The sequence below is a fragment of the Thermothielavioides terrestris genome, chromosome 2, assembly GCF_000226115.1.
Source record: "Thermothielavioides terrestris NRRL 8126 chromosome 2, complete sequence".
Classification (NCBI taxonomy): Eukaryota; Fungi; Ascomycota; class Sordariomycetes; order Sordariales; family Chaetomiaceae; genus Thermothielavioides; species Thermothielavioides terrestris.
Window position 1 is genome coordinate 2463681 of NC_016458.1, and position 22818 is coordinate 2486498.

General features: G+C 59.1%; 8 protein-coding genes across 8 annotated transcripts; 3 read left to right on the top strand and 5 right to left on the bottom strand.

The window, feature by feature from the left end:
* Window positions 1-1423: 1423 nt before the first annotated feature.
* On the bottom strand, window positions 1424-1864 carry THITE_32294 (uncharacterized protein; the record flags this gene model as incomplete). The annotated part of the gene is made up of 1 exon (XM_003651799.1): window positions 1424-1864. A coding segment is annotated over one exon (441 nt), but the record flags the coding sequence as incomplete, so codon positions are not given.
* Window positions 1865-2696: 832 nt separating this feature from the next.
* THITE_2047936 (uncharacterized protein) lies at window positions 2697-2977 on the bottom strand (the record flags this gene model as incomplete). The annotated part of the gene is made up of 2 exons (XM_003651800.1): window positions 2697-2804; window positions 2873-2977. 2 exons carry the CDS (start codon window positions 2975-2977, stop codon window positions 2697-2699), a joined length of 213 nt encoding a protein of 70 aa, XP_003651848.1.
* Window positions 2978-3665: 688 nt separating this feature from the next.
* On the top strand, window positions 3666-4220 carry THITE_152995 (uncharacterized protein; the record flags this gene model as incomplete). Its single annotated transcript, XM_003651801.1, has 1 exon — window positions 3666-4220. The coding sequence occupies one exon, from the start codon at window positions 3666-3668 to the stop codon at window positions 4218-4220; it is 555 nt and encodes a 184-aa protein (XP_003651849.1).
* An 870-nt stretch (window positions 4221-5090) lies between these two features.
* THITE_2112596 (uncharacterized protein) lies at window positions 5091-7138 on the top strand. Its single transcript, XM_003651802.1, has 4 exons — window positions 5091-5395; window positions 5560-6232; window positions 6288-6528; window positions 6666-7138. Exons 1-4 carry the CDS (start codon window positions 5161-5163, stop codon window positions 7008-7010), a joined length of 1494 nt encoding a protein of 497 aa, XP_003651850.1. The 5' UTR covers window positions 5091-5160; the 3' UTR covers window positions 7011-7138.
* A 1047-nt stretch (window positions 7139-8185) lies between these two features.
* THITE_2143224 (uncharacterized protein) lies at window positions 8186-10015 on the bottom strand (the record flags this gene model as incomplete). Its single annotated transcript, XM_003651803.1, has 3 exons — window positions 8186-8584; window positions 8647-9696; window positions 9758-10015. 3 exons carry the CDS (start codon window positions 10013-10015, stop codon window positions 8186-8188), a joined length of 1707 nt encoding a protein of 568 aa, XP_003651851.1.
* An 844-nt stretch (window positions 10016-10859) lies between these two features.
* THITE_2149928 (uncharacterized protein) lies at window positions 10860-14743 on the top strand (the record flags this gene model as incomplete). The annotated part of the gene is made up of 5 exons (XM_003651804.1): window positions 10860-10976; window positions 11031-11525; window positions 11579-11710; window positions 11762-11987; window positions 12054-14743. Exons 2-5 carry the CDS (start codon window positions 11406-11408, stop codon window positions 14741-14743), a joined length of 3168 nt encoding a protein of 1055 aa, XP_003651852.1. The 5' UTR covers window positions 10860-10976; window positions 11031-11405.
* A 324-nt stretch (window positions 14744-15067) lies between these two features.
* Window positions 15068-16952, bottom strand: THITE_119631 (uncharacterized protein; the record flags this gene model as incomplete). Its single annotated transcript, XM_003651805.1, has 5 exons — window positions 15068-15777; window positions 15837-16017; window positions 16074-16409; window positions 16514-16795; window positions 16878-16952. The coding sequence occupies 5 exons, from the start codon at window positions 16950-16952 to the stop codon at window positions 15068-15070; spliced, it is 1584 nt and encodes a 527-aa protein (XP_003651853.1).
* Window positions 16953-19248: 2296 nt separating this feature from the next.
* Window positions 19249-22584, bottom strand: THITE_2045058 (uncharacterized protein; the record flags this gene model as incomplete). Its single annotated transcript, XM_003651806.1, has 2 exons — window positions 19249-19631; window positions 20166-22584. The coding sequence occupies 2 exons, from the start codon at window positions 22582-22584 to the stop codon at window positions 19249-19251; spliced, it is 2802 nt and encodes a 933-aa protein (XP_003651854.1).
* Between the last annotated feature and the right edge of the window lie 234 nt (window positions 22585-22818).

Sequence of the window (22818 nt, forward strand, 5' to 3'; positions counted from 1 at the left end):
CGACCACCGCAAGCAGGTTCAACCACCTAGGTTAGTGGTTGGGTCAGGGTTAACGTTTCTTTTTTTTCTTTTTCTTTTTCTTTTTCTTTTTTTTTTCTTGTTTTTTTTCTTTTTTTTCTTTTTTTTTTTTTTTTCCACACGGTCCTCGGCTACAGTAGGCTGGTGGGGGCGATGGCATCGGCCTCGACCCTATCAAACTTCGCTTCACCACTTACTGGGGCGTGGCACAATCAAATGCCTTGTAGGGAGACAAGGCTATGAGAAGGAGACGGGCGACAGGACGGACTTACCTGCCTGAGCCTGACTACTGCCACGCGGGCGGAACATCCATGTCTTTCAGCTGTTCGACGGGGTCATTGACCTCCAGCGACGACGCCCGCAAAGCGGCCCTCTGCTGCCTCTCCAGTCTCTCTCGTCGCAGCACGGCCTCGACGTCGGCACGCCACACCTCCTGCGGGCACCGGCAGTCGGGGCCGTGCAGTAGCCTGTGCAAAAAGCTGGTCCAGCGACCATCCGATGTGGCGATGCGGGCGCGTCCTGCCCGCCGCCGGTCGTAGTGCTGCTCCCCGTTAAAAGGTTCATCCTCGCTGTTGGGGCTGTCCGCCTGTTTTTTCTTCCCATCTTTACCTTGTTCGCTCTCCTCCTTTCCGCTCGCGTTGTCCGTCGAAGAAGGAGTGGCTACGGGAGCCGGATCGTCTCCCCCGCTCGAGGAAGAGGAGGGCTGTGGCGTAAGCTTGCCAGAGGAATCCACGGAAGACGTGTACGAAGCGCTGCTTTTCTTTCTCCGCTCATCGACCGAGCTATAGAGCTCGCCAAGCCATGGACCCTGTTCCGGCTCCGGGTTGGTGGTTGACAGGTCCTCCTCGCCATCGTGCAGCTTCACACCGTCTCGGTTGGGCCTGTGATGCACGACGCCGTCAGCCTCAGCGGGCGCCCAGTTGCGGTCGGCGTGCACCAGCGACCAAGGGCCGTGAATTGCCACGGGGGTCGGCTCGCGATCAGGGTGAAAGCGCCGGGGCCGCAGGGCGTCCGCCTTGGTCCCTTGGACAACAAACGGGCGCTCCTTCTCCACCTGCAGCGCGATGCGTTTCTCCTCGGTTGTGTATTTGACGTAACACTCCGACTGTGTTTCGTCGGCAATCCCGCCCTTGCCAAACTCCTGCTCAAGGTCCTTGGCCCAGTTGATGAGCGGGATCAGGTCGGGCGGTCTATCCGAGGCAAATGATTTCAGCTTCCACTGGTGGATGGCGTCGGAAATCCCGTCCGACAGCCGCCGCAGCGCCTTCACCCCTGGGTCGCCGTGCCCCCGCCGGCTGCCAAGCATGTCGACCAGCACGGCGAGGCCGTGCCAGAAATTGTGCAGGTCGTCGATGGGGCGGCCGGCCCAGCCGGGCTCCCCGGTCTCCAGGTACGGGCGCCTGTGTTCGGCGAGCGTGGCCTCAGAGAAGTCGCCCAGGTAAAAGTCCGGCAGCGGCTCCTCGGCCGTCCAGTGCGCCCATATGTTCCCAAAATGCGAGTCTCCATTGAAAATGGGCTCGGGCCCGGCCGTGTACAGGTAGTGGAGCGTGCTGAGGACCTGCCGCACCATGCGGGCACACGCAACGACCGGAGGGTTTACCTGGCCCGACAGCCAACGCGTGTAGACGGACCTTCCGTTGTACAGCTTCCAGTACGAGACGGAGTGGTATCTTGGCCGCCCGTCGTGGTCTGGGTGGTTGGAACGAATGTACTCGTGCCCGTACAGCTCGGTGATGTAACAGGGAAGACCGGGCTCGGCGGGGTTGAACGTGGTCTGAATCGTCCGGAGAACTTGGATCTCGCGCGGCGCCTCGAGGCGCTGCGCTTCTTCCGTGGAAGCATGCCAGCCTAAGCGCAGACTGTGGACACCTACCTTCCGGATCAGGTTCGTGTTGGAGTTGCAGTCATGGACCAGCTGGGCCACGGACGTAACGCCCGAACCGTAGTTCCGGACGAAGAGCAAGCGCTGTAAGCCAGTCTCCTGTAGGCCTGGGCCCGCGGGACTGCTCCACGTAACATCCCCGAGTCCGGCCCTGAACAGGTACGCATACTCCGCAGGCTGCTCCATCGTCTTGGACTGGGAATCCATGGAGTCTGCCATGACGCGTGCCAGTGCGAGCAGAAGAAACCGGGCATTAAGTTGGTAGGGCTGCTTAGAGATTGAGGCGAGAAGGGAACCCACTTTTAAGGACAATTCAGCAGTAGTATAACCCTGCTCGGCCTGTGCGTCCGATTTATTGTTCAAAACGCAGAATAAAGAAGGCTGTCCGGGAGGGGGAGACATTTTTGAGACAACTGCCCAAGGCAACAAAGATTAGGTTGTCGGCAGACTCGTTCCTCAACAATTCCTTTATGTCACGGTGAGCCCGGACTCTTCAGGACGATGTTGAGAATCAACTCCAAGCTTCGACCTCAGAGACGCGGGATGGGCAGCAAAAAGTCACTCGTGATGTGTGTACTGTACCAAGCTCCGACTAGGTAAGTCCATAATACCCCGTGCTCCAAGGGCCACGGAGGCTGTGACTGTGTGGAGATACACCACTGGGTTGTAAGGGACTCGGTTGAATATTCGGGTAACTGCCTGAGTTGTAAATGTAAATATTCTTTGAGAACTGAAACTGCCAGCCCGACTGCCCGCAAGCGCCAAGCGGCCCATTCAATGATCGGATCTGAGACCGTCAGTCACCCCCGGGAACGCACAGCGCTTCGCCGTCAAAGGTGGCACATCGAAGGCCGGCGCAGCAGTCGACAGCCGCGCGGCAGGAGCTCAGTATCGGGTGGCATGCCTGCCGTCTAGCGTCAGCCCTGTCCTCCCCCATGCATAATAGCCCGATCAGTCGCCCGTTTCACACACCTCCTTGCCAGAGAACTCGACGGTAGAAAACTGCTCGGGAATCGCCAAGCCGGCAACCAGGCCGAGTAGGACAAAGAGAAGGACCGCCCGGATCGAGGACTTCATGTCGGCCTCCTCGAGTTGTTGTACAAAGCGAATGTAAGAGACCTAGAAGGAAGTGACAAGTTGGGTAGACATCCTCCGTCCTGGGAGGCGTGGAGAGAAAAAAGAAGGTGAAGCTTAGCAGCTCAGAACAAGCCGTGGGGAAGCTTTCAGGCCGCCGTTGGCGAGGTGGATGGGCTCCGGCGGCGCGGCTTTAATCACCGGCCCATCGAGCCCCTGGGGTGGGGATCTTGAAACGTTCCAACCTGGAACTCGGGGACCGTTAACGAATGGGTCCCCTATACCCCGCAAATTCTGCTAACTACGTGCGATGCGGCGCCACATGGCCCGGAGGAACGCGTTTCAAGTTAAATGACGGCCGAGGAACACTACGGCAAGGGCTGCGTAGTGTATACTAGACCACGAATGTTCGTGAATATCTGGTGATCGACGAGATCTTCCGATCGCCGATCGCCGATCGCCGCCGCTCACGACTGCGTCAACTCGCAATGACCATGTAACGTTAGTTAGTCGGAGCCCCGGATAACCATGTTAATTCATGCCACCGAGTTCTTTGTGAAGATGAGGCGGGAAAGTAGGTAGCCAAGCCATCCTCGACCTTGGAGCACCGCCAGTGACTCTGCTGGCGCTGCCGTCATTGCACCTGCATCGGGGCTAGGGCGACCCGGAGAAGTTCGTTGCCTACCTTCAAATGGCACTGCGCGAGCTCATCAAGGCCTTGGAGAAACTTGAATCAGGAACTGCAGGATTTGATGCTGTGGACGAGCAACACGCAGCCCGGAAGGCCCAGGATGCCCGGCTGGTACTTGAGCGTCTGGAGGGGAGCAGAGACAACGGCCACACACGCAACCGGACACACTACCGAGATGTCTTCGCCCGATCCGATGGTAGCCATTTCGTGATGGGCAGGCTAGTTATGGAAGTCGACAAAGCGCAGGAGGGACAGGGTCTACTGCGGGATTCTCATATGGTCTTCCCTGCTTCTTTCGAGTCGCAGTTGTACTACCTGCCGTTTGTCTTGCTCGGCCGTGCGCCGAAGCGCATCGTTGACGACGCATGGGTCGACGTCTACCCGCGCCGGCCCATCATACCAGGCTGGTTCAACACGGGCCTCATCTTCGTCGCGGGGTTCTTGTACTGTGCAGCGCGGCTCACAATCATCGGCGTCGCCTTCTCCTGCCTGCGGTCGATGCCCGACTCGGTCTACGTCCAGACGTGGGCCAAGAACATACCGAGTTTCCAGTGACCTATGAACATCCAGCCCAGAACGCCGGAAGGAGACTGCTGTCATCGGGCCCGACATCATCGGCGAGTGAGAATCAAACGTTGCTGCGGGAAGGGAGGGCGTGAAGATGCAGGACGGCTGCCTCGCAGGGAGCGCGAGACGACAGACCTCAGTTTGTTCGATCTTCCCTATGACGTGCGCTCGAAAAGGGAACATGATTCGGGAAGCAGGAAATGATAGATGGTGGAAATGTACTATAGGTGGACGGGATACAGCGCGCCTGCCGCAACCTCGAGGAAGCAGGGTCCAGACGGGATTTTGGAGTTTCTGAGCGGAATGAGGGAGGCTGTGTGACTCTCGGTAACTGCTCGTGGCTCTGACCTGCTTTCGGCCCTTGGGCTCGGTGACGAGAATAGCGGCCGAGAAGGCCGGCTGGAAGACGTCGTCAATGGCTGTCCAATTTGACAGATATGTCAGACGCCGACACCAAGCCTGAGCCCACAGTCACGGGCCGGAAGCCAACGACGTCGCGAGCATGCATTCAAATCCCAGGTTCCGAGAACCCCCGTTGCTTCTTAGCACCGTTGGCACCAGCCCGCTTCGAAGGTGAATGGCCGCCACGCGTTGTCCTGCAAGATAGAAGGTATTGCGAGGTTGCCAATAGGTTGTACAGCGGTGACCGTTTTTCGCACAGGGGGTAAGGAGGAGGCAATCATACGCTATCTGCGCGGTAGCGTCATCCTTTCTGTATTCAGGGGCCAATGCCCTCACACCAAGCAGCCACCCTTGGAGGTTGCCCGCTAGGCAAGCGCACAGACGTCTGCTCCACTGCTCGGGTGAGCCCTCAGCTGGAACTCGGAACCGTCGGGTCTCTTCTTTTTCCCTCCCGAAATCGCGATTGACTCGGAAGGCCAACGCAACGTGACACCACAAGAAGATGGACCTCACGGGATGGCCGCCCATGCCAACGGCCGTCGCGATTGTGGTGTTGTTGCTGGCCTGTTATTTAATCCGTCTCAACCAGTTGCTGCTCCGCACCCCCGACGAGGTCCGGAAGTTGACGCCAACGCGATGGACGAAAGACCTACTCTTTGACACTTACCGGCGGATGGAAAACCGCCCGGTCACAACCGGCAGCTATGCCACACGCATCCCGCCGAAGCTCGATAGACGCTACATCGTCACCGGCGGCTCTGGTAAGTTCACCTAGAACGTCGCTCGCGAGTCCCGACTGCGGCCTCCACCCCCCTGGGCCGAAATTGCGCCCCGCAACCCCCGCCGCTAGGCGCAGCTTCTCGTTCCCCCGGACCGAGGAACTTGACGACGTCTCTCCACCAAGTAGGTTAACAGGATGGCCTAGGTCTTGTGGGAGGCTACATTGTCCTGCAGCTCCTTGAGCGGGGCACCCCTCCAGAGGCCATCCGTATCGTCGACTTCCGGCCCCCCAACCGAGCCGACATGAGCCACGGACCGGCCTCGGAAGTCGATTTCGTCCAGACCGACATCTCGTCGGCCGAGGCGACGGACAAGGCGTTCAGGAAGCCCTGGGATCCGTCAATAGCGAAACTGCCTCTGACTGTGTTCCACACGGCCGCCGTTATCGTTCCCTCGGACCGCTCTAAGCTTGTCTATGGCTTCTGCGAGGCAGTCAACGTAACGGGCACCCAGAACGTGGTCGACGCCGCGCGGCGGGCCGGCGCTGACGTGCTCGTCTCCACGACGTCCGGCAGCATCAGCATCCGGCCGGTTGAGTTGTTTGTGCCCCCCTGGAGACTGTGGTCGAACGGCGGCGGGAGCTGCTGGCCACGCCACTTCTGGCAGGTCCTGGACGTGAAGGACTTCTTCGAGCCACTCCGGCCGCACGAGCAGTTCTTCGCCAACTATCCCGCCTCGAAAGCCGCTGCCGAGAGGATTGTGTGCGCGGCGAACTCCAAGGAGCTCCGCACCGGCTGCATCCGCCCCGCCAACGGAGTCTATGGCAATCCCACCGACAACACCGTCGGCGGGGCGCTGGCAAACGCTGTCCTCCCAACGTTTGAGCCACCCCCGTCCTTGTCACCAGAGTCTATGCGCTGACTCCTCAACCAGGTGGACCTCCCATATCGTCCAAAGCTTCGTCCACGGCATCAACGTGGCCGTCGCCCATCTCGACTTCGAGGCCATCCTCGCTGCGGAGGACTCGGCCTCGCGCCCGCAGGCGGGACGCCCGTTCGTCGTCACTGACCCCAACCCCCCAATTACCTACAGTGATCTGTACTTTCTCGTGCAGACTCTGGCCGTCACGCCGTTCCGCATCCTCTCCCTCTCGCCCGTCGTCATGGTCTTGCTGGTCCGTCAAACCCGATCTTTCTTTTGCCGAATACGGTCTCGGGTAGCTCTTAGTTGCTCCCGAGACAGTTCCTTTGCTCCCGAGTTTCTCCAAATGTCCCGAATAGGGGAAGAACTAACTCGTATTGTTGACCTAAGTCGTACCCCATCGAGTGGTACTCCCTGTTGCGCGTCAAGTACCCATTCGTGGGCCGTCTGCTCCCCGAGCTCACCGGCGACGTGAAGCATCTGAAACCGGGCATATTCTCCATCTGCACGCACCTCGTGGCGTCCAACGCGGAGGCGAGCCGGCCGGTGAGCGAAGGTGGGCTTGGATATACGGGCGTGCTGACGACGTTGGAGGGCATGGTGCAGGAGGTGGTGGAGTGGAACCGCGATCATAAAGACGTGCCGGGAACGCGAAAGGCGTACCAGACCAGTGTCTCGCTCGCGGACGAGATAGCCAAGGCTGCCGCGGCTGCTAAGTTGGTCGCCGGCGGCTAGAAAGCTCACCTGAATACACATTCAGTACATGTAATATAAGGGTAGCCGCCGTCTTCCGTTGCTGCTGTCCCCTCATCCGCGGCTTAGGTGAAGTCAGTACAACAACAGTTGCGCTTCTCCGAGGTGGACCAGGAAAGCGTTAATGCGCTCCCCCAGGATTACTTGGACAGCGCCAAGAGTTATCCTATTGGAGGCCGCGGATCTGGATCAGGGGGGTTCCATATTCTCCAGGCTGAAGCCGAGCTCGAGGCTGTGTATGTTGCGTCCTAGCCATTGAGGATATTGCCTCAGTAAGGGCCGAGCTAGCCCAAGACCGAGCCAGAGTCAGGGAAGTGAGATGGCCGAGCCAGGCCGAAGCCCAGATGGCAAAAGCCGTCGGAGACTTCGGCGGGAGTCGGGAGGCGGCTCGCTGGCTCGGGCGGTCGTCAGCTACAGTAGGCTGCGGATGGCGTTACGACCAGTACAAAGTGACCAAGTACGAGGAGCTCATCAACTTCTTGGAACGGGAGCTCTGGGAAAACAACGATGTCATCCCCCTGCGCTTCCGCCGTTACGTGTACATACAACCGGTGCCGCGACACTTTCGGCGCTGCCGACTTCGTCGCAACAACCCTAGTAGTGGCCAGCAACCACGTTAAGGGGATGTCCAAGCCGGACCTGATGTTTTTCGACGAGTCGCCCTATACCCACGAACTCTACAGCCTAATTGCAATTGCGAACTCTAACCCCATGGTATAGTTCTGCTATAGCGACTACCGCGTCCAATGACCGGGTAAGGACGCTGTCTTTAGCGGGCCTCCCACGACCGGGCAAGGGCCCCGTCGCCGAGCACAAGCCTCAGTCTCTCAGGAAGGCTTGAAAGCCCACAAGGGAAGCTCTCACGCGACGGAGATGTCTATCAAATGCCGAAAAGGTTGCTCAAAGGTGTTCACCACCACGAGTAACAGGCTGAAACCCGCGCAGCGGTTCCAACATGTCTTAAGGTAATCATAGACTACATGCTTCAATGGCTCTGTCTTTGCCGGCAGCGCTGTGACATTTGCGCTTATGTGATTGAGATTAACATTAATTATCTTGATCCTCGTGTTGCAGATCTCTATAAGTAGGTAGGTAGATGGTCATTGAGTGGCAGTTGGAACAGTTTAGTCAACGCATTTATTGGTTCATGAGACCCGTCAGTGTTCGAACCGCTGCCGGCCCAGCTCCGTCCGTTTGAGGCTGACGTCCTCGATGAAAAGCGAGGTAAACAACCCGGCCGCGCTTAAGCCCGTCATGGTGTAGAAGACGGCGCGCATGGACGCTGCGTAAGCCTGCAAAACGGGCCCCAGGACGTCGGCGGGGACGTTCAAGCTTCTGAGCTGCGGAATGAAGGCGATGGCCTGGCTGGCATCCCGCACGGTGGCCAGGGAGTCTGGAAGCTCCAGGTGGTTGATGGACGAGGTGAAGACGCTGTTGAAGATGGTGGAGGAGAGCGCGAGGCCGACGACGCCGCCTAGCTGGCGAATGACCAGAAGCAGGCCGATGACGAGGCCTGTGTCGTTGACATCGGACACGCTGGCCTGCATGGGGAGGTGCTATCGACAATCTCAGTCATCTGGCTCGAATATTTTGGCGTCTCTTGGGCCGTGTTTCTCACCAGAAGACGCATCAGCGCGCCGATTGCTGCGCCCCAGAGGACCGGCAGACCCAGCAGCATGCTGGTGGGCGTGTTCACACCCGAGAGGCCTAGGAGGCCGCTGCCCAGTGTGAGAAGGAGCCAGTACGCCCGGATGGGCCACCGGTATCCCTTTCCAATGACGCCAACCATGATCACGCCGCCAACGGCAAACACGACGCTCGTGACGCTGGTGGGAAGCAGCTTGATGGCAGACCCGAGGGCTGTGTTGACAGTGACGGCTTGGAGGAAAAGTGGCAAGTACTGCAGCAGCGAATAGAGCGAGGCGCCCTGGATGAAGTTGCCAAGGAGGGTTAGATTGGCCGTCCGAGAGCGAAAGAGGCGGAGAGGGAAGATGGGCGCTTTGGGCACCTTGAACTCGTACAACAAGAAGGCAAGCACAAGCAGTATCCCCACAACCAGGGGGGCGATGGTCTCCCACGACTTCCAAGGGTACAGGGCACCGGCCCAGCTGAGGGGCACGACGAGGAGGGCAACTCCCACAAGGGAGAGCCCGGCCCCGGCCCAGTCGACACGCTTGAGCTTAATCGCGATGGAGCTGTCCACCGGGCGCAGGCGCAGGAAGAAGAGGAGCAGCAAGAAGGCAGCGGCCAGGATCGGCAGGTTGAACCAGCCGATCCAGCGCCAGGACACGTTGGTCGTGAAGAGGGCGCCCTGGGTCGGGCCCAGGATGCTGCCGACGGCGGTGGGGATGGCGAGCAGGCCGAGGTAGAGGGAGCGCTCCTGCAGGGTGGTCATGTCGGCCACGATGACCTCGGCCATCAGGTCCATGCCGCCGCCGCCGATGCCCTGGAGCACGCGCCCGGCGACGACGGTGATCATGCCCCGGGCGACGGCGAAGACGAGCGAGCCGACGGCGAAAAGCACGAGGCCGAAGTAGAGCGTCGGCTTGCGGCCGAAGACGTCCGAGACGGCCGTGTACAGCGGCTGGGTGACGACGACGCACAGCAAGTACCCGATGTTTGCCCAGAAGGACTGCAGCGTGGTGCCGCCGAGCTGGTCGGCGATGACCTGCGGCGAGCTGAGGTCAGCCGGGGGTGCTGCCTGCTCTTCCGAGCGAGCCGGAACTCACGGGAAGTGCCACTGCCTGAGTGGTGGCATCGAGAGAAAACAGAAAGGCAACCAGTGCGATGCCGACGAAGCTCAGGTGGAATGCGAGAGACTTCTTGTTGCCGTTGGCATTTGTGGCGGCGTCCGCATGGCCGGATGGCAGCTGGGCCTCCTGATCAGGATTTGCGTTGCTGCCGCCGTTCTCGCCGTGCTTCTCCTGAGGCTGGGCCTCCGGCGGAGCTGGATTGTCACCGCAGGCATGCGATGGTTGCGGATCCATTGGGACCCGTGCCTTTCAACTCTCTCTGACCCAAATTTGCAGCCGCAATGCCGTGGAACTTCGCCTTCGTTACGAGATGAGAACTGAAGACAGCTTGCTGGCTGTTGATTGATACACCGCGCAAAAAGAAGGCTTGAAATAGAACGCTGGTGGGGGCTAAGCAGGGGTGATACCGTGGGATGGAGATCATGTCGCGTTCCGGTATTTCCCAGGTTTATTTGCAAGACGTTAAGCCTGAGCTCGCACAGACCGGCGTTATAACACTGTTAATGACTGACATGTTCGACGGAATATAGGGCAGTTTATGTTGCGTTCGGCGCTAAGTTGTACGTCCCGTTTGCCTGGAAAATGTCAAAAGCTGAAGTCGCGCTATCCAACGGCATACAACCCGCACATACCCAGGTATGGACCGTAGAGCTGTGGAATGATTCCACAGCCAGTCGTTATGTGGCTCGAAGGAGAGGACACTTGCAGAGTCCGATTCGGAAGCACACAGAGACTACCTCCTACTGTTGCGGCGGTTTGGGGCCGAAAACGCAGTATAGATGGCCTGGAATCTCTGCGGGGCGCCCCCAAATGGGGGCGCTCGAGAGTTTGGGGGCGCCCAAATTGCCCCTGAAAGTGAGTAACCTAAGCGACAGTTACACTCCGTGGTTCGCACACGATGATTCGATGAAGCCTGGAAACAGGCAGAGTGGTCGCCGATGCGTTTCTGCACGGGTAGGTGTGGCTCGCTTAGACCCACTTTTATTAGGCAGCGAACTCTCAACACCTAAGGGCAAAGGTGTGGCATCGACGAGACACAACTTACCCAACAACAATTCACAGGCCAGCTGACAAAGACAGCCCTGCGATCCGCTCGGGCCGGGCTGTCACACCGTTATTTCATATGCCTCTCTTTCATCGTGGGGATGCCCCCGGGGAGGGGTTATTGAAGGTTGGGTTTGGGTCTTGATTACTTGTATTTACTGTGTCACACCCACTTCGCAACCTCTCCGCTGACCGACTCCCCCAGCCGGAACGCCGACGAGACCGCATTCGCAGGTTGTTCTCGCGGTCAAGACCACCATCGCCGTCCCCGAGCCGTGTGCAAGCTGGGAATGAAAATGAGACAGCATCTGCCGCAAAACCAGCGTCTGCCGCTAAACCAGCGTCTGCCGCAAACCAGGCGGATCCTCGGACGAGCGGTGATCAGCAGGCTGTCGCCGAGGCGCTCGAGTTTGACGGCAAAGCGGAGGAGCTTCCAGAGTCTGCCTACCAGCGCGCCCTATCCTCGTTCTCCGAAGACCAAAAGGCGAAGTTGACGAAGCAGGAGACCTTGCGGAGCCTCTTCCAACAGCTGAATCAAGCAGACCAACAGCACGAGCAGCAATCTTATCTGCGGAGAGGGATGAAGGCTGTGAGGCCTTACCTTGAACGGCTAAACACCATGATCGACTTTATCAGCCCCTTCACCAGCACGGAGCCCGCGGTGGGCACGGCCCTTGGGCTCGTCAAAGGTGTTGCCTCGGTACGTGTCCATTTCATAAGCCAAGCGGATGGATCTAAGCTGATGGATTGCAGGTTGCCATTGGCATTTGCGGACGCTTTGAGGATATGACAAAGGACATTGCAGGTTTTCTTGAAATAATTCCAGCCATCGACCGCTGCGCCGAGGTCGCACGAGATGGTGGACCACTAGCCGAGATATACAATGTACGCTTCTCCCACTTCTCTGCAACCGTCCCTCCGCTGACCACGTGATAGGCATTGGTCAACATATATAAAGATCTCTTGCGATTCTACCTGAAAATGGTGGTGCTGTTTGAGGAGTCCCGGTTCTTTCTAGACACGGCGCTCGAAGTTTTGCGGCCCGCCGTGGCCGACATTACCTCGTCCTTTAACACGCATATGGCCCTTCTCTCCAAACTAGTTGAGGCCGAGAACTTTGCCTCAATTCAAGAGATCAAAGATGAGCTGGTGGACACCTTGAGTGAGCCTCCTTTCTTTGTCCGGCGCGCGCGAGGAAAAACACGCAGTTACTGAGACGGGTTGCCAGTCCGAGACAATTTAGAGCGCAACGCGGAATACGAATGGTCCTACCACGCCAAGCTTGAAGAGCGCACCGACGAGGCCTGCCGCTGGCTCCCGGCCACCGACGCCTTCGCGTACTGGCTGCTCAACGCGCGCGACTCCAACATCTTCGCCTTGTTTGGCGACATGGGCACGGGCAAGACCATGACCACAGCCTTCGTCGCAGACACCCTGACCCAGCCGGGCCGCACGCTGTGCGTCTACTACTGCAAAGACGAGCACGAGGCCGCCCAGCTCGGGACCATCTACCGCAGCATCCTGCGACAGTTCCTAAACCAGAAGCCCGAGCTGAAGCGCTTCTTCGCGAAATGGTACAAGGACACGAGCCTTGTCAGCCGCGTGAACCCCACGCAATCCCCTGAGAAGCTGCGTGGGCTCTTGCACGACATCATCTCTTCCTCCAAGTCTCCCGTCTTCCTGGTGCTGGACGCACTCGACGAATGCGAGGCCCATTGTCGGAAGCAACTGCTCTCCTTGTTTCAGGACCTGTTCGACAGCAATGCCCGCCTGAAAGTCTTCGTTTCTTCGCGATACGACGCCGCCATCGAGGCAGCCCTCCCGTCAGGGCTGACCAGGGTGGAGATGCGTTCATCTCGAGACAGAGACAGGGCCATCGCGGCATATCACGTCGGCGAACGCTACCCGCACTCCCCGTTCTATTCAAAAATCGTGGATGTGCTTGCCGAGAGGGCCGACGGCTCTGCCATCTGGCTGCGCCTCGCAGCCGAGTACATCGCCGAGTGTCGCATCGACAACGATGAGGGCCTCGAGAATGCCCTGGCCCAGCTGCCTTCATCCAAGCGCCTCGCCGAGCTGTACGGGAGACTCTTCGCCAAGCGCTGCAAGGGGATCAAGCAAAATAAGACCCTTCTGCGGCTCGCGCTCGAGCTCCTCGCCGTTGCCCGACGGCCCCTCACCCGAGAGGAGCTCCTCTTTGCCATCTTCGTCGTCAACCCCATCGGCAAGGACAAGGCAACTCTTGCCGAGCTGGACCGCCTTGCTCACAGCGTCGACGTGGTCGACATCGGCCGTCCCTTCCTCAGCGTGGTCGACATTGGCCGTCCCTTCATCAGCGTTGCCGACGGCAAGGGGGGGAAGAGTCCGCGGTTGCGCCTGGTCCACCAGTCTCTCAGGGAGCTCATTCTCGCCGCCCCGCCTCTCCAATGGGATTCGGCTGAAGACAACGAAGATGAGGAGCGCGCCGGCGAGCTGGAAGCGAATCTGCTGCAGCGCTGCGTCAAATATCTTCTCTTCAATGAGTGCGAGGAGAGCAGCCTCTTGCCGGCGCCCGCCCAAGAGTTTAGCGAGACCGGGCTGTCCGCTTTCGGCGGCATGTTCGACGACGAGGCGGACGAGCAGGCGGACGCCGAGGGCCCGACGCCCTCCGGCTTCGACCCATCCGAGCGTGGCTTCGGACCCTTCTTCGCCTACGCCGCCAGTTACTGGACGAGCCACTACGCCGCCGCGCCAGCAGGACGACGGCCCAGTGCTCGGCAGCTCGCAGCGCTGTGTCGCAAAGGTTCCCGGCGGCTAGAGAACTGGGTCGAGCAATGGCAGAGGCCATCGTGTTCCTCCGCCCCAGAGCGAGAGTTCCCTGAGGACATGTCAAGCCTTGACCCGCTCACCGTCGCCGCCATCTTCGGACCTGCGGGATCCGCAGCCGACCTTCTCGAGCTCGATCTCGACAGTTCGGTTCTCGCCCGAGATTCGGCGTGGACGGCGGCCCGGCGTTTGATCAAAAGAGCCGACGTGCGGACCCTCCATGATCTGGCGCGGCACAAGGACCTGCGGCCGATCCTGTGCTGCTGCAGGCTTCTGTTCATGGCAATAGACGTTTTCCAATGGCCCGACGCGCCGGACGACGATGCATTGGCAAGCGACTGGGCAGCGCTCTTCGACTTCGTGATCGACCAGGCCCGCGAGGGCCTCCTCACCCAAGCGAACGACATGCTTCGGCGGGCCGCTCGGCGCGGGTGCTTGGTGTTGATCAAGAGACTCTGCTCCGCGGCGGCCGCGGACCCAGACCTCCGCGACGCGCTCCTGGCGCCGGGTCCGGACTACGCCCGGGCCCTGTCCCTCCAGGTGCATCAGTCTATTGGCGAAGCGGCGTACGGCGGCCGCGCGGCCGTCGTGCGCTTCCTGTGCGAGCAGCCCATGTTCGAGCCCCACCTGCGCCACGTCAACAAGCACGGCTTCACCGTCTTCCACCAAGCCGTCTGGAAGCCCGACGAGGACATCCTGCGCACGCTCGTCCGGCACTGGCCCGAGGGGGTCGACGTCCGCGACGTCGACGACGACACCCCGCTGGGCTACCTGCTCTTCAACATGGGCGGAACCATGGAGGCCACGCTGCTGCGGAGCCTCGAGGTGCTCCTGCGCGAGGGCAAGGCGGACGCCACGGGCCGACACGATCCGCCGGGGTCCTCACCGCTGTGCACAGCTGTGCGAGCGGGGGTTGGGGAGAAGGGGCTGAGGTTTCTCGTCGTCGAGGGCGGCGCCGATGTGTGGGAGGCCGTGGGCGTGGACGAGGCGACGGGCAGGCCGTTCCTGCTGAAAGAGGTGGCCAGGTATCCCGACGAACAGGTGCGGGAGAAGGCGTTGAAGGTGCTGTGCTCGCTGCTGCCGTTTGCGGCGTCGGTTGACTATCTCACTTGAGCGAGCCATGCACCGTCCTCAGGTAACGCCTTGACGCACTCTTCCGTTGGCATACCTAAGTGTTCGAGACAGCGCAAAGCTGCGCGTTCAGTCGCCGTCAGCGGACGATTCATCAACGTGGGGGTGTCGCACTCAAGTGTCATCAACAGAATCGAAATTCCCGAGGGCGGAGATCCGTTCTATGCTACTATACAGTCGTGGCAAGAGGATTGAATGGAGTGCGACATTTAGCGTACACGCCTCTCCGGGTCCGGCACATAACTAGGCCTGGAACATGAAAAGCAGCCCAAGCAGATGTTTACCTGCCTTTGAAAGAGCGAACGTTCAAGCGCTGGCCTTCTCTTGCTTGCCCTCCTCAGCTGCCCTCGCGCCGTCACCACCGTCGTTTGGCGGCTGGGGCTTCTTTTTGACGCTACGCCATTCCATTGCGAGGGCGCAAGGGATGGACAGGCAGGCCATGATGAGGGCGACCCGGAAGCATACGCGCAGTGAGTCGTTGTAAGCGACTAACGCCGCGGCGTAGGACGAGGGGGGGATGTGCTGAAGGAGCTCGGTGGCGCCCGACCCCTGGATCAACTTGGGGTTGATGCCCGGAACAATACTGGCAAGGCGGTTAGCCAGTTGGTTGTCGAGCACGTTCTGTCCGACCGTCGTAAAGACGGAACCGAAAAGCTGCTGGCCGAAGAACATGACCGACGCGCCAATTGCCACGTCGACGCGAGGCAGCACCGTCTGCGCCGCCATATTCGGGGCCTGAGCGGAAGTTCCGATACCGAAGCCGTAAAGGATCTGGTAGCCGATCCACTTGCCCTTCGAGGTCGCAGTCGCGTCAAACGTGGTGAAGAGCCCAGCGCCGACAGCCGTGAGGCAGACGCCGAATATCATGAATGGTGTATAGTAGCCGATGCGGGAAACTAGGATGCCCGTGACAATGGAAGCGACCACCAGCGGAATCACCATTGGGAGAATGTGAATGCCACTGCTGACAGCCGAGTCGCCCTTGATGGCCTGGAACCAGATTGGGAGGTAGTATACTTACGTCCCTGTATCAGAACACCACGGCCGTGCTTGCAGGGAATCTGACACGACTTACCGATTAACATCATGTGCGAACCGACACAGCTGCTGACCAAGAACCCGGAGGCGATGCTACGCTGAGAAATAATGGGAGGCGGAACCGTAGCTTGTGTGGGTTTCCAAATCTGCACCAAGGCGAAGCCGATCAAGAGCGCAAATGCGAGCACAAGTAGTGCGATAATCCGCCCCTCGCTCCACTAAACAACGTGTCATCCTTTTGGATCTGACGTACTGGGCCGAAGACTTTACTCACAGCATATATAGTGCCACCCCATTGAAGGGCCAGACACAGGCAGACGACTCCGGGAAGGAGGAAGACGAGGCCGATGGCGTTCAGCTGTCGGAGCTTCTCTTTGAGGGGGACCTTCGTCTCGGGCCTCTCAGGAATATGGAGCAGGAGGAAGACGAACAATATCACGGCGCCGCCAAAGGGCAGGTTCAAGTAGAAACACCACCTCCAAGTGACGTTCGTGGTAAAAGCGCCACCAACAAGAGGGCCCAACACCGACGAGACGCCGAAGACAGCACCAAAGAAACCCTGGTACTGGGGCCGCTGCTGTAGCGGAACCGCATAGGTAATAATGACGATCTAATGGCCGCGGGATTAGTACGCAAATCACCCAGACCAAGCCCTGCAGACAACAGCAGGAAGGAAAAATGGAACCAAGAGGGGACGAAAAGAGAGAGTCGCACAATCCCAGCCGAAATCCCACCAGGTCCCACGCCCGCGATGGCCCTCCCGAAGATGAAAGCGATGGAGTTCGGAGCGGCGCCGCAGACGGCCGACCCGACTTCGAACAGGACGATCGAGCCCAGGAAGACGGTCTTGACGGCGAACACGGTGTACAGCTTCCCAAACACCAGCTGGAAGGCGCAGCTGGTGAGCAGGTATGCTGTGCCGTACCAGCCGATGTCGCCCGCCGAAGTGAACTCGTTTGTGATCTGGGGAATGGCGGTCGAGACGATGAGGCGGTCCTACACATACATCCAGGTGGGCTCGTTAGCTGGCGCCATGTGAGTCAGAACAGAAAAAATGGTAGCAAAGGAGCGTATGTACCAGGGCCACCAGGAACATAGAGATGAAGGTCGAGGTCATCAGCAGCGCCAGCTTCAGACCTGAGGGGTAGACCATTTCCAGTGTGGTGTTCCCCTGATTCTGAGCCGTGGCGGTTGCCTTTTCGTCCGAACTCGTCGGGATAGTATCAGCTGGCGGTTCGCCATCCTTTGGCGCTGCCGGAGGGAGTCCGGCCTCCTTTTCCTGCTCTGAGGACAACATGATGCCGTGGACAAGCGGGTTTAGCCGGCGAGGAGAGAGCTTGTCAACGACAACTACCTGTGCATTGTTGCGCTGTGGACAACTAGGTGTACAATTGAGCAATGAGAAGAAGAAGAGCAGAAGCAGAAAACAAACGAAGTGTGCGGAAAGAGAGAACGCACTAAGATCCACGCCAGAAAATTAAGATAGTGCGTAACAACTTCGTACTGGCTTTGAATTCGCTGCCTGCATCCCGTCTTCGGGCACCATCGTTACATCCGGTCCTCGGACATCTAACAACGCCGACGCTCTGGGCCCCTTGCTATTTTGCTCCTGGTAGTTAGTGTAGTGGCACTTCCAAGGTTCATGGCCTCTGCGCAGGCATCAAAACAGCTCGACCTTGCAAAGCATCCCTCACTTGCCAGACAACAACGCCAGCTGCTCCGAATTAAGCCCCTAGGAAATCCAATTTCAGTGGGACGTAATGCTGTATGTACATAGGTACATAGGTCGTAATTCCGACGTAAATGTAGTATAGACAGGCCATGAATCCAGTCCTCCCTAGCACGCCCCCGCCATCACTCCCCCAAGAACACTAAAAGTGTGTCACATCGCTGAAGCTATTTTCGGCCTCTGAGTTCCGGCAGAGATGCCCCGGGCCGGAACGCATGGTGGAGATGAATTAGAGCAGAACACACGCGCGTTAGCCCCCTTTGTAGGGCGATGTCGATTTTCACTGGCGCTGGGCCCTCAATGGTAAAACGCAGCCATGCCTAACCACCTCTGATCTAGCGTCGCCGTTTATTCTCATGGACAGCGGCGTTCACGACCGGGATGAGAGCGTCCTCTTCGCGAAATAGACGAGTGCGGGGCTGCTATCAGGGCCGGTGGCGGTGACTCAGAGGACCTAGGTGCCAATTGTTAAGGCGCAAGCAGGCAAGAAGGGGAGAGGCGGAGATGTAAGGGTTGGAAATAGTGAATTGTACCTATGTATGTTCTCGAGGGGGGACTGCTGAATTTCTGGCGCAGAGGTTGGGAGAGTACAGTACAACGAAGACGGATGGATGCGAGACGCGGAAGGCAGTAAGGCGATGGTTTTAGACACAGCTGGTTGTACATAGATATTAATAGAATAAGCTTAATGAACTCAGGAACTTACTGAAAGGCTCTAAAGGTGATTCAATTCAACTCTTCAGTTGGCTTACTCTCTTCTTCTCCTCTTCGGTTTCCTTCTCTTTTTTCCTCCTCTTTTTTTTCTCCTTTTTTTTCTTCTTGCTCTCTTCTTCTTTCTTGTTTTCTTTTCTTCTTATCTTCTTTTTATATATTTTCTTCTTCTTTTGTTTCTTTTCTTTCGCTTTCCTTCTTTACTGTCTACCATCAAAATCTATACCGCCTCTCTGACAGGTCAGAGCTAATATCTTAAGGCGTGGGTCACCGCCGAGGCTATTTCATAACCTATATCAGGGCCACGGCACTTCAACTCCGAAGCTTCGTCTCGAAGATCGCTGTTCCCCTTAGGCATGGTCTCCCGCTTCCGTTGTCAGCGCGACCTAGCGGATGAGCTACGCCAAACACTTGATTGTTGTCAGGACATTCCTGGACCTTGGCCCTCGTTGGGTCCAGCATAAGCCAAACCAGTCGGGACGGACAGGCCGGCGGCGAGGGCCTGGCCGGCCCGCTGATGATCTCGCCCGGCCTTCAGGTCACTGACGAATGGGTCGTCGGCATCGCCGCCGCCTGCCTGCCGGTCTCAAGACTTTCTTCTCCGCCCTCCTGGCGAGGCTGGGGTTCGCTTCCCAGCAGACACAAACCACGCAGGCCTAGGGGGCATACAATTGTCCTCTGCCGACCATCGGCTCTGTCCGGGCTCTCTCAGGTCGCCAGACGACCGGAAGGGGGCCCTAAATAGCGAGGAGGCGCTGTGTACGGATGATTTGATCGATTGGTTACCTCACTAAACGCCCTGCCAACGCCTTCTTCGATTTTACATGGGTTTCGTTGTTCGGAAAGACTCCAAGTTGGTTTCATGAGTCCTAAGGCCCTTTTTCCCTTACAAGATCAGTCTGTAGCTAATAAGGGTAAGCCCTGGCAGAGAGCCGTAAACTGCAGATACCATCCGCGTCCAAACTCCAAGACCCAGCCAGTCAACCCCCTACCACCCAACCCAACCGGCCTACTTCAACATCGACCCATCCCCGCACAAGAGCAAGGTCCTCGCCTTCTCACAGTACACCTCCAGGGTGAAAACCCCGCCATTCCGCAGGTCCTCGTCCAGCCACTCGCGCGCCTTGTCGGCGAGCATCTCCCACTCGTCGCGCCGGTCGGCCAGCCGCAGCTCCAGGAAGGCCAGCACCAGGGCGGTGGCCAGCCGGTCCGACGCGCCGACCAGGTCCGCCGCCGCCGCGCGCGCGGCCACAAACTTGGGCCGCTGGAACCCCAGCAGCTCTAGCAGCCCCTCGTCCCACCGCCACGCGCCGGTGAAGGTCTGCAGCGCCACGAGCTGCGCTAGCTTGTCGCCTTCACTGGCGCTGGCGCTGGCGCTGGAGCTGGCGGTGGCTGGGCGGTGTTGGTCGGCCTTCTGAGCGTTGTTGTTGTTGTCGCCTTCGACGGCGCCGTCCAGCACGGTGGCGCCAGGGGCGTGCTCCCGGCCGAGTTCTAGGTCCAGGAGGTCGTTTCTGGCGACGGGCGGTGCGCGGCGCGCGGCGGGTTGGGACATGCCCAGGCTGAATAAGGCACTTGTGCGAGACGCGGCACCGGCAGCTGGTGGTGGCGGCGGGGGTGCTGGGGCAGCTGCCGAGTGGGACTTCGACATCAATCCAAATAGACTTGGGTTTTGTCGTTGTTGTTGTTGAATGGAATCTTGCGGGGCGCCGCTTCCAAAGAACGAGGCCGTCGGAACGGCTGGCTGTTTTGACATGAAGCCTTGGGGAGTGGCTCTTGGAGGGGGCGGGGCACCAAATAGATTTGAATGTTGTTGTTGAACGAAACCCTGCTTGGCGCTGCTTCCAAAGAGCGAGCTCGTCGGAACGGCTGGTTTTGACATGAAACCTTGGGGAGTGCGCCCCTGAGAGAGCGAGGCACCAAATAGACTTGGCTGTTGTGGTTGTTGAGCGAGAACCTGCGGGGCGCCGCCAAAGAGCGAGCTCGTCGGAACGGCTGGGAGAGAAAGAGTCAGCGGTTTCAGCTGGCTACGGTACCGGGCGGCAGGTTGAAGTCGGGGAGACTTACATTGCTGGATGCCGTGCTGGAAGGGAGCCGAGGAGGCTGGAGTGCTGTTAATATCGTGGCAGGGCGCGACATCAGGGGAGCGTGGAGCACCGGGCTGCAGGGACTTACAACCAGGAGGGATTCTGCTGTCTTTCTCAAACTGAAAGCCAGAGGAGATAGGAGTTTTCGTAGCGCCCTCGTCGTTCGGGTCAATCGCGACAAAGCTGCACCACTTTCCGCCGACCTGATAGGTAACGCCCAGCCTGACGGCCTCACGCTCCACCATATCGGAAAAGAGGCCGGGATACCTGTCCTTGAGCAGTGGGCTGGGGCTCTGGGTTGCGTCCCTGGCGTGGTAAATCCAGCCGCGGCCCTCCTCCAGCTCCTTCACGGCCTTGCGGGCGGCCAGCTGATGAATTGTCTCGCCCCTCTCGGAGAGCACCGTCACGGGGATCTCAAGCTCCAGTGGTCCGTGGAGCGACGTGCCGCGGAGGACGACCGACTTGGGCTGCTTTTGAGCCGTATCGGGGGAGAGGAGCAGATACACGGTGGTGCGGCTGAACGGATAGAGCGCCGGGATGACGAAGGGCGCCTGCAACAGCTTCGGCTCGGGCACCGGCGGGACGTGGGAGTACCTGCCCCCGGCTGCGGCGGACGCATCGGCCATCTCCATGTCCAGGTCGACGTTTTCGTCAAATAGGGAAATTGGCTTTTTGGGCGGCGCCTCCTTCTGCTCAGGAGTCTGGCCAGGATTCTGCACGTCAAGGGCCAGCGCATCCATGGCTTTTTCAACAATCTCAAAGTCATCGTCGCTGCTGCCGGTGCTGGCGTTCGTATCGACCTCCGGTTCTTTGCCGTACTTGATCTCCAATGTGTAGTCGGAAACATGGGGCGTCAGCGCGGCCTTCAGCATCCGCACCACCTTGCTGTTCATGTTCTCGTGCTCTCCCACGAATTGAGCGAAGCCGTTGCCCGCAGCCGCGACGCCCTCAACCAGCGCATGGCTGGCGTCTCCGCCGATGCCCAGGCTGAACACGCGAATCGTGCCCTTGCTCTCGGCGACCTGCTCGTTCACCAAGCGGAACACGGCGTTCTGATTCCAGACGTCGCCGTCGGTGAGCAGGAAGACCTCCAGGTCCATGTCGCGGTAGCGTTTACCGAACACGTCCTTCAGTGAGCGGAGAATCTCGGTGCCGCCGAAGTTCGCGGCGAACGTGTTTACGTAGCGAGTGGCCTCTTCGAGGGTGAACGCGTCATAGGGCCGCGAGCCGTCGGGAAACAGAAACTCGTGGCTCGTACCGAAGGAGCAAATATTCAATTTGACGCCGACGGGCAGACTCTTTAAAAAGAGATGCAGGGCAGACTTGAGGTTGGGGATCTTGTTGCCTTGGCCCATGGATCCAGAGCGGTCGCAGAGAAAGACGATTTCTGGCCGACTGGAAGGGAGGGAGAACTTTGGCACAAGCGTGGCCATCAATGCTCGGTGGTTGGGAATGGTCGGGTGAGTCTCGAGCACCGCACTCGGGTTGCCGGTGTTTGCCGCAACTAGGAGAACGAAGTCTTTGTCCAACTCCATGGTGTTTAGCGCCAGAGTCGCCGATGCCTTCTGGAGAGACATGTCGGCACCGCTCGAGGCTCCGGTGGAAGTGTTGCCCAACGTGACAGCGATGGGGTGTGAGGGCGACTGGACGCTCTTGATGTTGGAGCCGTTTGGCATCTCGACGTCCACGACAATGCGGATTCCGGCGCTGCTGTCGACGTCACTGGACCGCAGCAGTTGACCAGGGTAACTGCCGTATCGCGGAGCGATGTGAGTAGGGATGGTAAAGCGGACCCCGTCGAGCTCGGCGTCGTGCCTGAGCTCCTCGAGGTACGTGATGTCGATTTTGATGGTCGCCTTCGCTGGGACGTTGCCAACCGTGGTGGTGAAAACGTCGCTCGCCTCGGGCAGCTGCTCCAGGAGACCGGCAGTCTCGCCACGGTCGACAGCAGCCTGGAAAGTGCGCTTTGCCTCCTCACGCTCCTTGACGACGCCACGGATGATGCGGTCGCCATTGATGGTGCAGACAAAGCCGACGACGGACACGCCATCGCGCAGAGGGAACGTGTACCTGAGCTCGGGGATCGGCTCCGGCTTGGGGTTCAGAAAGGTCTGGGTGAGAGTGGTCCGGCTGGCCGAGGAGACGATCTTGGTGTGGGCCGAGAGGGTCAGCTGTGGCAGGTACTGGCGAGATGGCGCGAAGTGGCCAGGTGCCGGCACAAGGCAGTAAACGCCACATATGTGATTGTACCACCGATCCATGGTGGTTTCCGTTTTGGAGGCCCGCTATCTGCTAGGTTCGGCGGTTATCGACCTCAGTCGGTGTCAAGACTGAAGTCGGTGTCAAGATGGTGGTGCGCAACGGCGGAAAAGAAAGAGGAAGAGGAAGGAGGGGGAGTTGGGAAATAAATCGTCCAGTTGAGCCTATGGTGACTCAGAGCGAACGCGGTTGGGAATTGGGAGCTGGATGGACGAATCGTCATGCGGAAAACAAAC

Excerpts from the sequence above, each read along its gene's own strand:
- THITE_2112596 (XM_003651802.1), top strand. The coding sequence starts at position 5,161 with ATGCCAACGGCCGTCGCGATTGTGGTGTTGTTGCTGGCCTGTTATTTA. Across the intron at positions 5,396-5,559 it reads CATCGTCACCGGCGGCTCTG|GTCTTGTGGGAGGCTACATT; the intron begins GTAAGTTCACCT and ends AGGATGGCCTAG. Across the intron at positions 6,529-6,665 it reads CCGTCGTCATGGTCTTGCTG|TCGTACCCCATCGAGTGGTA; the intron begins GTCCGTCAAACC and ends TGTTGACCTAAG.